Consider the following 15240-nt stretch of genomic DNA (forward strand, 5'->3'; position numbering starts at 1 on the left):
AGAGAACTTAAAGAGATGTCCAAATGGATTCTCTGGTCACAATGGAAGGGAGGTCATTCAATAGCATAGGACTGATCATTTTTACTCAAGTTCCAAATCTCAGCTAGGGGCCAATTAATGCAAATAATATATCTTGTGAAGTGATAATATTCAAAATTTTCATTGCATATTTCCGTTGGGCTAGAACCAACTATCATAATTTATATATAATTACATATAATTACAACTTCAAATAATACAACCATTTAATAGGATTCATTATTCATACTAACTGGGACTAAGTAACACAGAAGTATGGCAGCTAGGTGGCACAATGGATAGATCACTGGGCTTGGAATTAGGAACACTCATCTTCCTGAATTCAAAGCTGGCCTCAGACACTTACTAGCTGTGTGGCCCTGGGCAAGTCACTTAACCCTGTTTGCCTCAGTTTCTTTATCTGTAAAATAAAGTGGAGATGGAAATGGCAAACTACTCCAGTAACTTAGCCAAGAAAACCCCAAAATGAGGTCATGAAAAGTAGGACACGACTGAACAATAAAGAAAGACAACAACATAGTAATACACATAGTGTTCGAGAGTATACATAGATCATTTCCGTAAAAAAGTTTATCAGTAATTATTATCATCGGGACTTTCTTTTGAATTATCAATATATTCACTTCTACTGGTTTAAGAGGCAGTAGGGACAGAGGCATTGTAGAGAGACCAAAAGGAGCTACTGCTTTTCCCAGAGTATCTTTGAATTCTCAGAGCTTAACACAGTGCTTAAGAAAAAGACATTTACACAATAATTTTGTTGTATATTTGAAAGGAACAGCAAGTTGTGTATAGTAGATTTGCAGTTTCACATGCAATCATCTTTTTATTGTACTGTTATAGAAATGCTTGTTTTATCCATAAATTAAAAATGATATTAAAAAAAAATAACTTGGGGGCAGAGCCAAGATGGCAGCTGGAAAGTAGGGACTTGCTTAATCTCTCCCCCAGGTCCCTCCAAATACCTGTAAAAAATGGCTCTGAACAAATTCTAGAGCTGCGGAACCCATGAAATAGCAGAGGGAAGCAGGGCTCCGGCCCAGGACAGCTTGGATGGGTGTGGGGAAGGGTCTATCACACGGAGCTGGGAGCGGAGTAGAGCACAGCCCAGCCTGGGCTGTGCCAGGACCAATCAGACCAGGAGCCGGGCAGAACAGGTGGTAGGGCCCTGAATCATTGAGCTGTGGCAGTCATAAGACTTCTCAACCCATAAATGCCAAAGACAACAGAGAAGGTTATTGGGTAGAATTGCTAGAATGGAGTGGAAGGAGTTCACAGTGGGTGCCAGGCCCGGGGCTGCAGAAGTAGTGCAGCTCTGCTGTGGTTGCTTCTGGTCCCAGGCCCACTTGGCGGGAGGAATTAAGCTGCAGATCAGAGTGGGAGTGCAGAGCCTGCTTGGATCTGAGTTGTGGTCCAGGTTGGTGGTTCTTGGGGGAGGAGAAGTGCTGGTGTGGCAGAGCTTGCTGTGTAGAAGTAGCTCTGAAAACAGCAGCACAAGGCCCCTAAAACCTGGGACAAAGTACATGCTACTCCATAAGCAGTCATACCTTGACAAAAAGCTCAAGGGTCAAGTGGTTGGCTGGGAACATGAACAGGCAGCAAAAATGCACCCAGATTCAGACTCAGACTTTGGAATCTTTCTTTGGTGACAAAGAAGACCAAAACATACAGCCAGAAGAAGTCAACAAAGTCAAAGAGCCTACATCAAAAGCCTCCAAGAAAAATATGAATTGGTCTCAGGCCATGGAAGAGCTCAAAAAGGATTTGGAAAAGTAAGTTAGAGAAGTAGAGGAAAAATTGGGAAGAGAAATGAGAGTCATGCAAGAAAATCATGAAAAACAAATCAATGACTTGCTAAAGGAGACCCAAAAAATGCTGAAGAAAATAACACCTTAAAAATAGACTAACTCAAATGGCAAAAGAGCTCCAAAAAGCCAATGAGGAGAAGAATGCCTTGAAAGGCAGAATTAGCCAAATGGAAAAGGAGGTCCAAAAGACCCTTGAAGAAAATACTACCTTAAAAATTAGATTGGAGCAAGTGGAAGCTAGTGACTTTATGAGAAACCAAGATATTATAAAACAGAACCAAAGGAATGAAAAAATGGAAGACAACGTGAAATACCTCATTGGAAAAACCACTGACCTGGAAAATAGATCCAGGAGAGATAATTTAAAAATTATTGGATTACCTGAAAGCCATGATCAAAAAAAGAGCCTAGACACCATCTTTCAAGAAATTATCAAGGAAAATTGCCATGATATTCTAGAGCCAGAGGGTAAAATAGAAATTGAAAGAATCCACTGATCGCCTCTTGAAAAAGATCCCAAAAAGAAAACTCCTAGGAATATTGTTGTCAAATTCCAGAATTCCTAGGTCAAGGAGAAAATACTGCAGGCAGCCAGAAAGAAACAATTTGAGTATTATGGAAACACAACCAGAATAACCCAAGATCTAGCAGCTTCTACATTAAGGGATTGAAAGGCTTAGAATATGATATTCCAGAGGTCAAAGGAGTTGGGATTGAAACCAAGAATCACCTACCCAGTAAAACTGAGTATAATGTTCCAAGGCAAAATATGGATTTTCAATAAAATAGAGGACTTTAAAGCTTTCTCAGTGAAAAGAGACCAGAGCTGAATAGAAAATTTGACTTTCAAACACAAGAATCAAGAGAAGCATGAAAAGGTAAACAAAAAAAGAGAAATCATAAGGGACTTACTAAAGTTGAAATGTTTTGCTTACATTCCTACATGGAAAGATGATGTGTATAATTCATGAGACCTTTCTCAGTATTAGAGTAGTTGAAGGGAATATATATATACATAGACAGAGGGCACAGGATGAGTTGAATATGAAGGGATGATATCTAAAAAAAAAATCAAATTAAGGGATGAGAGAGGAATATATTGAGAGAGGGAGAAAGGGAGAGATAGAATGGGGTAAATTATCTCACATAAAAGTGGCAAGAAAAGGCAGTTCATTGGAAGGGAAGAGGGGGCAGGTGAGGGAGAATGAATCTTGCTCTCATTGGATTTGACTTGAGGAGGGAATAACATACACACTCAATTGGGTATCTTACCCCACATGTAAGTAGTGGGAAGGGGATAAAAAAGGAGGACAATAGGAGGGAGGGCAGATAGGAGGAAAAATTAATCAAAAGCAAACACTTTTGAAAAGGGGCAGGGTCAAGGGAGAAAATTGAATAAAGGGGGACAGGATAGGAGGGAGGGAAATATAGTCAGTATTTGACAGCATGACTATTTATGCTAGTGTTTTACATAATGATACATGTATGGCCTGTGTTGAACTGCTTGCCTTCTTAGGGAGAGTGGGTGGTGAGGGAAGAGGGGAGAGAATTTGGAACTCAAAGTTTTAAAAGCAGATGCTAAAAAAATGGTTTTTTTGCATGCAATGGGGATATAAGATATACAGGCAATGGGGCATAGAAATCTATCTTGCCCTACAAGAAAGTAAGGGGAAAAGGGATGGGGCGCAGGGGAAGGGGGGGTGATAGAAAGGAGGGCTGACTGGGGAATGGGGTAATCAGAATACCTGCCATCTTGGAGTGGGGGCGGAGTGTAGAAATGGGGAGAAAATTTGTAACTCAAAATCTTGTGGAAATCAATGCTGAAAACTAAAAAATGTGAAATAAAAAATCATTAAAAAATGAACTTGCTTCTTGAGGCAGCTAGGTGGACAGTGGATAGAGTACTGCGCCTAAAGTCAGGGATACCTGATTTCAAATCAGCCTCAGATCCTCACTAGCTGTGTCCTTGAGCAAGTCACTTAACCTCTGTTTGCCTCAGTACCTTCAACTATAAAACCACCAGGGTTGTTGAGGATCAAATGAGATATCTATAAAGTGTTTTAACAGAGTCTAGCACACAGTAGGTACTAAATATTATTACTTATTATTATTTCTCAAGTGAAACTGCTCTCTCAATGGTTATCAATGATCTCCAAATTCCCAGAATTATTGGACCACAGTATTTTATAGTTGAAAGGACGATCAGAAATCATCCAAGTCACAGGAAAGTCAAATGACTTGCCCAATGTCATACCACTGTTAGGAAGCAAAGCTGAGATTCAAACCCTGGTTCCTTGGGGTTTTTTCACTCTTCACTAGGGCCAGTAAGAAACTATCTATAAATATATGAAGAACATGGGAAAGATGACAAGGGAGAGAGAAGGATTAGGAGGAAAGATTGAGTTGGGAGGAAAGTTAAGTTTTAGACATATGAATTTGAAATGCCTGTCAGTCTTTTAGTTTGAGATGTCCAAAAGGCAATGGGAGACATGAGAATGGAGATCAGGAGAGAGAAGAAGGCTAGATAGGAAAGTAGAGCTGAAAATCATCTCTCCAGAAGATAATTAAAGCTATGAGAAATGATGAGAAGCATCATAGTGAAGCAGCATAGAGAGAGAAGAAAAAGAAGGCCCAGGACAGATCATTGGAGAATGTCTACAGTTAGTGAACAAGACCTAGATAAGGAGCCAGTAAAAAAGTCTGAGAAGGAGTGATCCTGGAAAGCTAAGGGAAGAGAGCATTAAGGAGAAGAGGGTGACTAATAGTGTCAAAGGCTACAGGAAGGTCACGAAGGATGAGGGTTGGGAGAAAGTCATTAGATTTGGCAATGAAGAGACTATTAGCAACTTTGAACAGAGCAGTTCCAGTTGAATGATGAGGTCAGAAGATAGACTCCAAAGACTTAAGAGGAAAGGAAGTAGAGCTTCTGACTAAAGATGAAGCAAAGAGGATAGCTTTGAAAGTTACATGTTGAATTTATTATATACTTAAAAGCAAAAGAGAACTTCACATAATAAAAATACGCAGCTTCAAAATAAACTTTATTGCACAGAGATCTAATCAAGCCACCCCCGTGCTCAGAAATCTGTTTCAGTATGGCCCTATTACCCAACAAGTAAACTTCAAACTCCTTTGTTAGCCACAATCTGATATGATTTTACCAGTTGTATTACTCATTGCTCTCCTTAATAAGCAATACACTCCAGCCAAAGTGAACTACTCCTTGTTCCTCCAAAGGACGTTGTTCTTTCAGCCTCTATAACTTTTTTATACTACTCCCTATGAGTGAAACACCCTGCTTTCCTCTGCTAAATTCCAACCTAACTCCAAAGCTCAACTGAAAAGCTCTTTTTCAATGGAGCCCTCACTGATTCCCTGTTGATAACAATCTTTCTTTTCAGAGTCTCCACACAGAGTACTTTGTTTGGCACCTAATGTCTTCAATGTATAATACCACCTACTACAATTATTTATGGTTGTATCTTACCTAGCTTCGGTAGGACAAGGATCAGTTCTATTTTATATTTTCTTCCTTTTCCCACCATATAGCATAGTATTCTAACCTTTCAATAATAGCATCATAGATTATGACCTGGAAGCCAGCTTAGAAACTATCTAGTTCAACCTTCTCATTTTATATATAGTGATAGAGTCACCCGGAGAGATTAAGTTAGATGCCCAAGGTCAAACAGGTAGCTGTAGAATTGTAAATTAACAAACTGAAATTCTGGTTTATGAATCAGATTTTGCAAGCTTGGGTAATGTGTTTCAGTTTTCCAGGGATTGACCATCAATGGACAATCAAAGTCTCGGACTTTAAGCTCCCTGCACCAAGCGAAACTGTGTTGTATTGTAGCAAATTTGCTGCCTCAAGACCATAGTTCACTGCAGCAGCTATTTGAAGCAAGGGACGATCTATAAATGTAGGATGAACATGCCTGTAGGAATAAACTATTTGTGTGTGTATGCATGTGTGTTTGTGTGTGCATGTATCTGTGTGTGCATGTGCTTGTGCATGTGGGTGTGTGTGTATGTGTATAGGGGGAAGTAGAGTTCCAGCTGTCCCTTGTGTTAAAAAGAAAGAACACATTCTGATGATGAAATCAGTTGTTATATTATTTTTGGCCATAGCTTGCCAATCCTTGCTAATTTTGAAGATCAAATGTCCTGATTTTTTTTTAACGTGAATTGAGTCTACAAACTATAGTCCAACAATCTTGACTCTGATTCCTCAGAAAATTCTAGATCAGATCATTAAAGAGATGTCTAGTGAACATCTACAAAATGAAGTCCTGCTAACAAAAAGTCAGCATAACTCTATCAAGAACATATCATGCTGGGCAGCTGGGTGGCTCACTGAGTAGAGCACTGGCCATGGAGTCAGGAGGACCTGAGTTCAAATCCGGCCTCAGACACTTGACACACTTACTAGCTGTGTGACTTTGGGCAAGTCACTTAATCCCAATTGCGCTGCCTGGCCCACTCCAAAAAGAAAAAGAACATATCATGCTTGAATAATCTTATTTCCATTCTAGATAGGGTTACTAACTAGGGGAAAGATAAAGATGTAGTTTACCTAGATTTTAGCAAAGCTTCTGATAAAAAAAATCATACTTTTCTTGTGGAGAAGATAGAGGGAGGTAGACCAGGTGATAATATAGTGGGATAGAGTCTGAGCTGGTTGGATCATTCTGCGGTATGTTGGTAAATATTTAATAATCATCTCCCCCACAAAAAACAGACATTTCACACTTTTAAGTTTAACTTACATTATGAGCATTTTCTCAAATCTAGAGAATCAACAAAACAATAAATCAAGCCCTGATTTGTGGGGATTGCTGATTTCCAAGGTGTAAATACTCACACTGGCAATTTAACAATTGGTTCTACTCTGCCCTTTTCCCCTAGGTACCCTCCCCCAATTACTCCCTTATAGTTGGCTCTAGTACAACCATGGGTGACTCAAACAGTAGTTGTTAATGATTTAATCTCAGCATGGTAGGAGATCTCCAGAGGAATACACTAAGGGTCTATGTTTGGCCTTCAGTTGTTTTACATTGTTAACAATGTTGTGGGTAAGGGAAGAGATGGCGTGCTCATCGGATTTGTAGATGACACAAAACCAGAAGTAATAGCTAATCCAGTAGATGACAATCAGGATGTAAAAAGACACTGAGAGGCTTGAGTAGTGTGCTAAAGCTAATAATACAAAATTCAATAGTAATGGAAATAATAGGATATTGAATAGTAAAGCTTTACAACCGGATAAAAAAATACAAGACAGGGTAGACATGATTACTTGACAGTTTGTCTAAAGAAGATCTGTGGGTTTTAGTGGACCCCAAGTTTAAGACGAGTCAGTAGTGTGATGTGGCAGCCAAAAAAGTCCAATGCAGTCTTGGGCTACATTTAGAGAAGCAGGGCACATCCAGGAACAAGAGGGTAGAGTCCCACCATACTCTACCCTCATCAGACCTCATCTGAAGTACCATGTTCAGTTCTGGACACCAGTTTAACAAGGAATGGATAGACTGGAGAGTATCCAGAGAATGGCAACAAATATGGCCAATGATCTTGAGCCCAAGCCATATGAGAATCAATTAAAGGAACTGGGAATATTTATTTACCATGGAGAAGATCAGACCTGGGGAGAATGAGATAGGCATGTTCAAACATCTGAAGGCTGTCATGTGGAATAATAATTAGACATATTTTATTTGGCCCCAGAGGAGAAAAAAAAACGATAGGTACAAGTTGCAAAGGGGAAAATTTAGGCTTGACATCAGGAAAAACATCTTCAAATTAGAACTGTTCTAATGTAGAATGGGCTTTCTCCAGAAGTGGCCTTTGAGCAGAAGCTGGGCAACCACTTGCAGGTTATGTTATAGAGAGCATTGCTTTTGTTCATGAGCCTATTGGCCTTTGGGGTTTTCATCCACTCTCAAATTTGGTGATTTTGTGGTGGTAGATAGAGAACAGGCCTAAGAGTCAGCAAGACTGGGATTTAAGTCTTACCTCTGACACATATTGCCTATATGACCCTATGGGAATAAATCATTTAACCTCTCAGGAAAGTAAGACTATAAGTCGTCAAGTAGTTGCAGATTTGTCCTGGTAGAGCTTTCTCATTGAAAGCAGATGGTCCAGTCAGAAAAAAAGAGGAGGGAGTATTAATTAGTTGATAATAAAAAAAAGGTTTAAAGTGTCAGAACCACAGACTTTCAGTTTCTTTGCATAACCCTGACTGCCAACCTTTAACCTTATGTCCTGCTGGCTCTGTGTGTATCCTGTTTAGGCTACTGAAAACTTTGAACAAATGACACATTTAAAAAAAAATCTAAATGACTAAAGAAGGAATGAGTATTACATTTTAAACTCCTAGTGAGAAAGGACTAGGCTATCCATTCTGGGTTAACTTTTACATAGTGTCATGGATTTAAAGCCACTTAACATGTTTTTCTGTGACTGACCAATTTGATATAGGACAGTATATTGCATGTTATGTAATGCTACTTCCATGACTACTCTGACCTTGGAAGCATTAGTGAAGACTTTCTAGAAGTCCAATGGAGAGATTTTACTAAGAGGTTTGGGATACCCTATGTATGCAAATGTTCAGAGTAAGAAGGCCTCTGAATGGCCTATCCTGTTGCTATCACTTTTTACCCACCTCCCTGGTCTATCTGTTGCCCAGGTGGGGCTGCTTGGGTGAAATGGGAGTCACTAACTCCATTCCTTCAGGTGAGACAGAAGACCATTAGGCTTACCATCTACCCTGCTATTACCTCTAAGGTCCCCTCCAGGCCATATTATCTGTTCTATTTCTACATCTTGTAGTCCCTTAACATGACCATCATTCTTACTCATGTAACCTAAGGAAAAGAACCTTGAGCTTTGTCATCCATTCAGCTGCAGAACTCCTAGGACTTGTGGGGTTTTCTATCTTCCCCAAGATAAACTTTCATTTATGTGTTATCTCCCCCAATGAGAGTGTGAGCTCCCAGGGTACAGGGGCTATCTCACTTTTTCTGTGGGTATCACCAGTGCTTAGCACATAGTAATCACTAAATAAATGCTTTCTTTCTCTTCCTTTCTTCCTTCATTCATTTCTTTCCTCCTTTCTTCTTTCCTTTCTTCCATCCTTTCTTTCATTCATCTTTTCTTCCTTCTTTCCTTTCATTTATTCATCATGACGTAATGAATGGAGGGCTGACTTTAGAGTCAGAAGGGCCTGGTTAACACGTCTCTCTTTATACACACACACACACACACACACACACACACACACACACACACACGCTATATATCCTTAAGCTAGTCACTTAACCTAACCAGTGTCCTCTGTCAACACTCAGATACCATAAGTTGCAGAGGAGATGCCAGTTGTGTTAGTAGAAGAGGTTCCTTACCTCTTTACCAAGAGTTGACATAAACTGATGAAGTCATAAGTTTGGTTTTAAAAAAACTGGTTTTGCAGATCTCTATAACATTGCTCCTAAGGAATTCCCTTCCTTCTCAAACATCATTTTGCTTAGCATCCTGTTTTCATGAACTCATTAAGGAATTTCGGCAGGTTATGCTTATTCAAAGGACCATAAATTTAGAGCTGGAAGGAACCTTCATTATACAAATTAAGACACTAAGTCTAGTACAAGCAGTGTGGCTTACCAAACCTTTTAGGGTTACTTCTACCTACTCTGTGTGTAATTTATATGTGACTGTTTATGTACACATCTCCTCCAGTAGAAGGTGGTTAGGTGCATAGATGAGCAGACTTGGAGTCAGGAAGAGCTGAAGTTCAAATCCCACCTCAGTTGTAAGATCTGGGCAAATTGCTTAATCTCTTTCAGCCTCCGTTTCCTTTACGGTAAAATGGGTATAACAATAAGCCTTATCTCACAGGATCTTAAGAGGATCAAATGAGATGATTTGTAAGGTACTTTGCAAACCTTAAAAACCTTAAAAATGCTAGCTAATAATTATTGTCCAAATGTATGCTCCTTGAGGGCAGACAATGTTTTCACTCCTTTATTGTATCTCCAGAGCTTAGCACTCCAGAGCAAAGCCCCTAGGAAATGCTTGTTGATTATGGATTTATTTGCCCAGTTATATAATTAGCAAGAGGCAAAGCCACTATTTTTGGATAGTCTCCCTGACCAGATGCAACGCACTACAGTCCAACCCCATCTTATCAAAGGCATCTAAAATGAACAGATTTAGGCAGTTGTGGGATTCCTCTTATTAACCTAAACCCAGGAAAAGAAACATATGAGAGTATGCTGGGATGGCTACACTTATTAAGGAAAGCCACGGTGTTTGAATAAGAGCAGTGAGAGAAATAGATGAGGTGCAGGAGAGGGAAGCCGGCAGAGTTAATCTAGGAAGAAATCAGGCATCTGAAATAGCTGCCCTGCCCGAGGGATTTTGTTCGAAGTCTAGTTCTTGCAGTGGGAGAAGCAAAACAGATGAAGAGAAAGTTTGATTTCCAAGAAACAGCAATGCAAGATTGACTTACTTCATATCTACATGCCGGTGGGCGTGAACTGCCACATCTTTATAGTCACTTAGATTTCATAGGTTTCACAGATTGTAAAGCAGGAAAGAAGGGACTTTAGAGATAATGTGATTTAGGCTCCTCATTTTACAAATGACAAAAAAAAGAGGCACAGATATGTGACTTGCCTAAGGTCACACATCGAGTTGGTGGCACACGAGGAACAGAGATAAGATTCCCCAATAAAATTAGTCACTTCATTTTTTTTTTTTACCTAAAACAGGATGTAAGTTCCTCTTTCTCCAAACCCAAACTCTGAATTTGTTCCCCAATTGCTTCTTCCAAAGCTCACACCCAAAAGTGAAGCTCTGATTTCATCTAGGAGCTATCAGATCAGCGTCAGTCCTTAGAAGGAGCCAAGCAAAACTTTTTCTAAACAAGCCAAGTGTCTCCTCCGCTGCTTGGAGAGAAGGGGAGGGGCGGAGCAGGATGAGGGCGCATCAGTGCGCACATCTACCCAATCCCTCCACCCAATGTGACACCCAGTAGCAAGAAATTTTTTTCCTTTCTCTCAAAATAGGGTGGCCAAGGCCCTTCCTAAGCTTCTTCCTTACTACACTCCCTTCCCCTATCTTTCTTCAATTCGGGCCTCCCCACGCCCCCACCCCCGCGACATTGAGAGGTGTCGGATTACCATCCTGAGCTATTTGACAGCACTTACCCAGCAACTGGCTGACCCGCTCCTCTGTCAGCGGTAAGGGGTCATCGAGGCAGCTATAACATTGCCCCTGTAACAGCAGCAGCAGCAGGGACAGCAATGGTGGCAACGCCAACCACTGGTAACTCCGCTCCCCCAACATCGTACCGCCACCTCCCTCCCCTTGCTATACCCTAGCTGAGCCACAACTGGAAAACACTTCCAGAAGAGCGGGGAGGCAAGCCTCGCACGGAACAGCGGGAGAAGGCGCACAACTCCCTTCTGCTTTTTCTCCTCCCTCTTCGCCCCTCTCCCCACTCCTACTCCTCGTCTTCCCTTCCCTAAACCTTCAATCCAGACACCCCTCTTACCCACACCCTCGGGCAGATTGATGAAGGAGGAGATCCACGCCTCTCTCTCCGCCCCCACCAACTCAGTACTAGGGTACTATAAGGTCATAAACTTTTTTCCCCGCCCTACCCTCTCCAGCTTGGAAAGGGAGGAGAAAGAGGAGGTGGGTCCGCTGCCTATCCCGTCCCAGAAATTCCTGGTTTTGGGGGTGGAGAAGAGAGAAAAGGTACAGACAGGAGAAGCACTGTGTTCTGTCCTCCCTAGGTCCTACCTCCCCAGCCACCTACCTCCCTCAGTCCCAAACTTTCCTTCCTAGAGGTGAGTCCGGTAAACTGAGCTCCATTCTAAACCCAAGTCCACTCAAAGGCCCTCCTCTCGGCTCCTGGGACACAAAAATCTCTCCTGATTGAGATTCCTGGAATATTACTTTAGAATGTGGCCTCCCTGTATTTCTTTAAAAGGGAAAAAAATAAATAAGCACACACACGCTTTGAGAATAAGGTCTTTCAAATAGATATCCGATATTTATTGAGTAACTTTACTGGGTTTGTAACCTCTTCGTATGTGCTAAAAAGAGACATGTGAAGAAGCTATAATCCATTACCCTGAAATCGTTCTCCCTTTTTTTGTGTATTCCTTAATTGTATCCCTTCCGGAAAACTGAAGGCTAGATTAGTGTGAGTGGATGAATGGGAGTGTTTATTGAGCACATATTTGCATGTGATCAGGTCTCTACCAATCCCTTCCCTGATACCCTCTTCTTTGGCTTCCTGAGATCTTACCCTCATCATGCATAACCTCCTACTTTGGCAGCTAGGTAGCTGCAGTGCCATTGGATCTAGAGTCAGGAAGACCCGAGTTCAAATCCAGACTCAGACACTTAACTATCTGTGTGACCCTGGGCAAGTCACTTCAACTTTGTCTATCTCAGTTTCCTCATCTGTAAACCAGAGATAATAACTTCTAGCTCTCAGGGTTCTTGTGAAGATCAAATAAGATAAAATTTATAAAGCACTTACACTGCCTGGAACATAATAAATGCTAGCTATTATTTCATTAACGACTCTTTTTTGGTGTTCTTTGCAGGCTTCTCATCATCTTACAATACCTCTACTTCAAAGTTGGTTCAACTTCTCTTTTCTCTTTCTACATCCTTTTTTCTTGGCAGTCTCATATACTGACATGTACCTTTACACTATACAACTACTCCCAAAGCTTTACCTTTAACCCTCATCTCTCTTCTCAGTTCCAAACCCACATCTACCTGGAAGCCACCTTATATTTTGTTAAAATCTGCTTCTTCCTCTCACTTTGCAACTTTTATTAAATGCATTATGATTCAGTCGGGCTCCTATGTTTCAAACCATGTTAATATAGATGTAGGCTGTATGGGGTGTTAAGGGAGGACTAGCACTTCTGAGAGGGCTTGCCAAGCCCTTTCCAGGGCTTCTCATCCCCTTAGTGTCCACCTGACTCACCCAACTCTCACCTGTGACTTCAAGAAACTGTAGCATGTGGAGGTGCCACACCCAGGTAAAACATCTTCTCAGACAGGTTAAATCAGGTTGAGGGTAACCAACAACTCAATCTGGGTCAGTGAGGTAGGGGGATGTGTACCCCAAGAATATGAAGACTTCTGGTGTAATGGGCAGATGAGAACAATTTATTCCAAAGATCATGAAGGTGGCTGAAGCAGTAGCTGAGGAGTGCTTAGAGCTTGGTCAGAGGTCAAAGACGCCAAGGTCATCCACTGCATCCCAGGCCATCACCAGTCATCTTGCTTATGTCCACTAGACTTCAATGACTGTGGAAGAGAGAGTGAGGTTGAAGACTGTGCAACTCTGCCTCACTTCAGTCCAATTCATGGGCACATTAAGATGTCATGTTATTCTTCTTCTTACAAAAGGAAGGACAAACAAGAATATAGAAGCAGCCTTATGTAGTATATAGACTGCTGGACTTGGAATCAGGAAGATTTGGGTTTAGATCCAACCCTGCAGTTACCAACCGTGTGACCCTAGGCAAGTCAGTTAGTCTTCTGGAGCCTAATTTTCCTCATCTGTAAAATGGTGATTGTAGCACATACCTGAAAGATGAATCATCAATCAATCAACAGACATTTGTTAAGCACCTACTATGTGCTGGGCACTGTGCTAAGCACTTAGGGATACAAAAAGAGGCAAAAGTCTCTTCTTGCCCTCAAAGAGCTTACAATCTACTAGTCAAGATCAAAGGAGATAATAGGGTATGCAATTGCTTTGAATACCTTACAGAGCAACATAAATGTGTAATTTTATTATCTTTGATTCTTCCTTCAAATCTAAGCTTTGCCACTTACTACCTAGTGGACCTTGATCAAGTCATTTAATGGTGCTGGGCCTCAGTTTCTTCATCTTTAAAATGAGAGGATTGAACAGATGACTTCTAAGGTCCCTTCCAGCTCCAACCTATGATTTTATGACCCCTTGTAACAGCAAGTACCCTAGCATACCTAGGATGGCCTGCCTGCTTTTAAAGGAAAAATAGCTTTTTAAAGGGGTCAACAATTTTACTTTAATTAAACACATACACACATACCTATATATATATATATATATATATATATATACATATACTCATATATCTATCATATATCATATATCTATCTATCTATCTATATATCATTCACTTAGTTCAGAGGACAGATCAGCACCCTGAACACAGAGAAAACACAAGCAGAGAAAATAGCACAGATCAACAGACAGGACTTCCAACAGTCTGAGAAACTAGCACAAAGATCAACAGACAGGGTTTCCAACTCTCTGACCAAAGTAATACATACATAGTCACCAGAGAGAAAAGCACCGACATCTGGGTTTTCAAAGCCAGGGGGCTCCTTAACAGCTACCTAGAATCTTGTCTGGCCAAATCACATGAACATTTTTTCCATTAGTGAGCCCTGAAGCAAAATGTTAACCTCAGAATATATATACACAGCCAAAAGGCATCACAACCCTCTTACTTCAGTGCCTAATTACCAAAAGGTGTGAAAGCCATCAAGCAAGCCAGCCTCCCCATAAGTGAGCTTCCCCTTTAAGCAAGTTCCTTCCCCCAATGGGCTCCACACTGACTCAGGATGTATCACAGTTGTGAGCTAGAGTTTTAAAGCAGCAAAACATCGTGATTGAACACATGTGGTCACATTAGCCTGTTGATAGATGGGGAAGATCTTCCTATTCCATTAACATTATACCGCCTCACTTCTTATATCTAATCAATTACCAGGTACTATCAATTCCAACTCCATAAAGTCTCTTCCATTTGTTTCTTTCTCTCCATTCTTGCTATCACCATCCTAGTACAGATTCTTATTACCATTCATCCTGATCATTACAATAGCAACCTACTATGTTGTCCTGCCTCTACTCTCTGGTTCCTCTAAGACTCCTCCTTACAACTACCAAATTAATTTTCCTCTTACATAGGTCTGGCAACTGCATGTTCCTTTTCAAAGCATTTCAATGGTTCCCTCTTGCCTATAGAGAAAAGTTTTGCCTGGTTTTCCAAATACCTGGGTGCAAACTGCCTTCCCACATGATCTATATTCCAGCCAAACTGTACTACAGATTGTTTCCCATATGTGTGCCCTGCTTTCTGGCCTCCATGATTTTGTTCATGGCATTCCCTATACATGGGATGGTTTTTCTGATCACTAATCCCTAAACTGTTCCTACTCCCTCCTCCTCACCCCCAACTATTAGGACCGTAGATTTAGAGTTGGAAAACAATTTATACAATGACAATATTATAAAGACAACTTTGACAGACATAAGAATCTGATCACTACAATGACCAAAGTGATTCCATGAACT

At 40.9% G+C, this 15240-nt stretch overlaps 1 protein-coding gene across 3 annotated transcripts in view; it reads right to left on the minus strand.

Annotated features, from left to right (window-relative positions):
- Positions 1 to 11341, minus strand: part of PLA2R1 (phospholipase A2 receptor 1) — a 164296-nt gene extending 152955 nt beyond the window's left edge. For all 3 annotated transcript variants that reach the window (XM_036744379.1, XM_036744380.1, XM_036744381.1), the window contains exon 1: positions 11063 to 11341. In XM_036744379.1, coding sequence (XP_036600274.1) covers positions 11063 to 11201 — 139 coding nt within the window. In that variant the 5' untranslated portion in view covers positions 11202 to 11341. The remainder of the gene's footprint in view (positions 1 to 11062) is intronic.
- Positions 11342 to 15240: the final 3899 nt, after the last annotated feature.

The sequence above is a fragment of the Trichosurus vulpecula genome, chromosome 2 (assembly GCF_011100635.1).
Source record: "Trichosurus vulpecula isolate mTriVul1 chromosome 2, mTriVul1.pri, whole genome shotgun sequence".
NCBI classification, from domain to species: Eukaryota; Metazoa; Chordata; class Mammalia; order Diprotodontia; family Phalangeridae; genus Trichosurus; species Trichosurus vulpecula.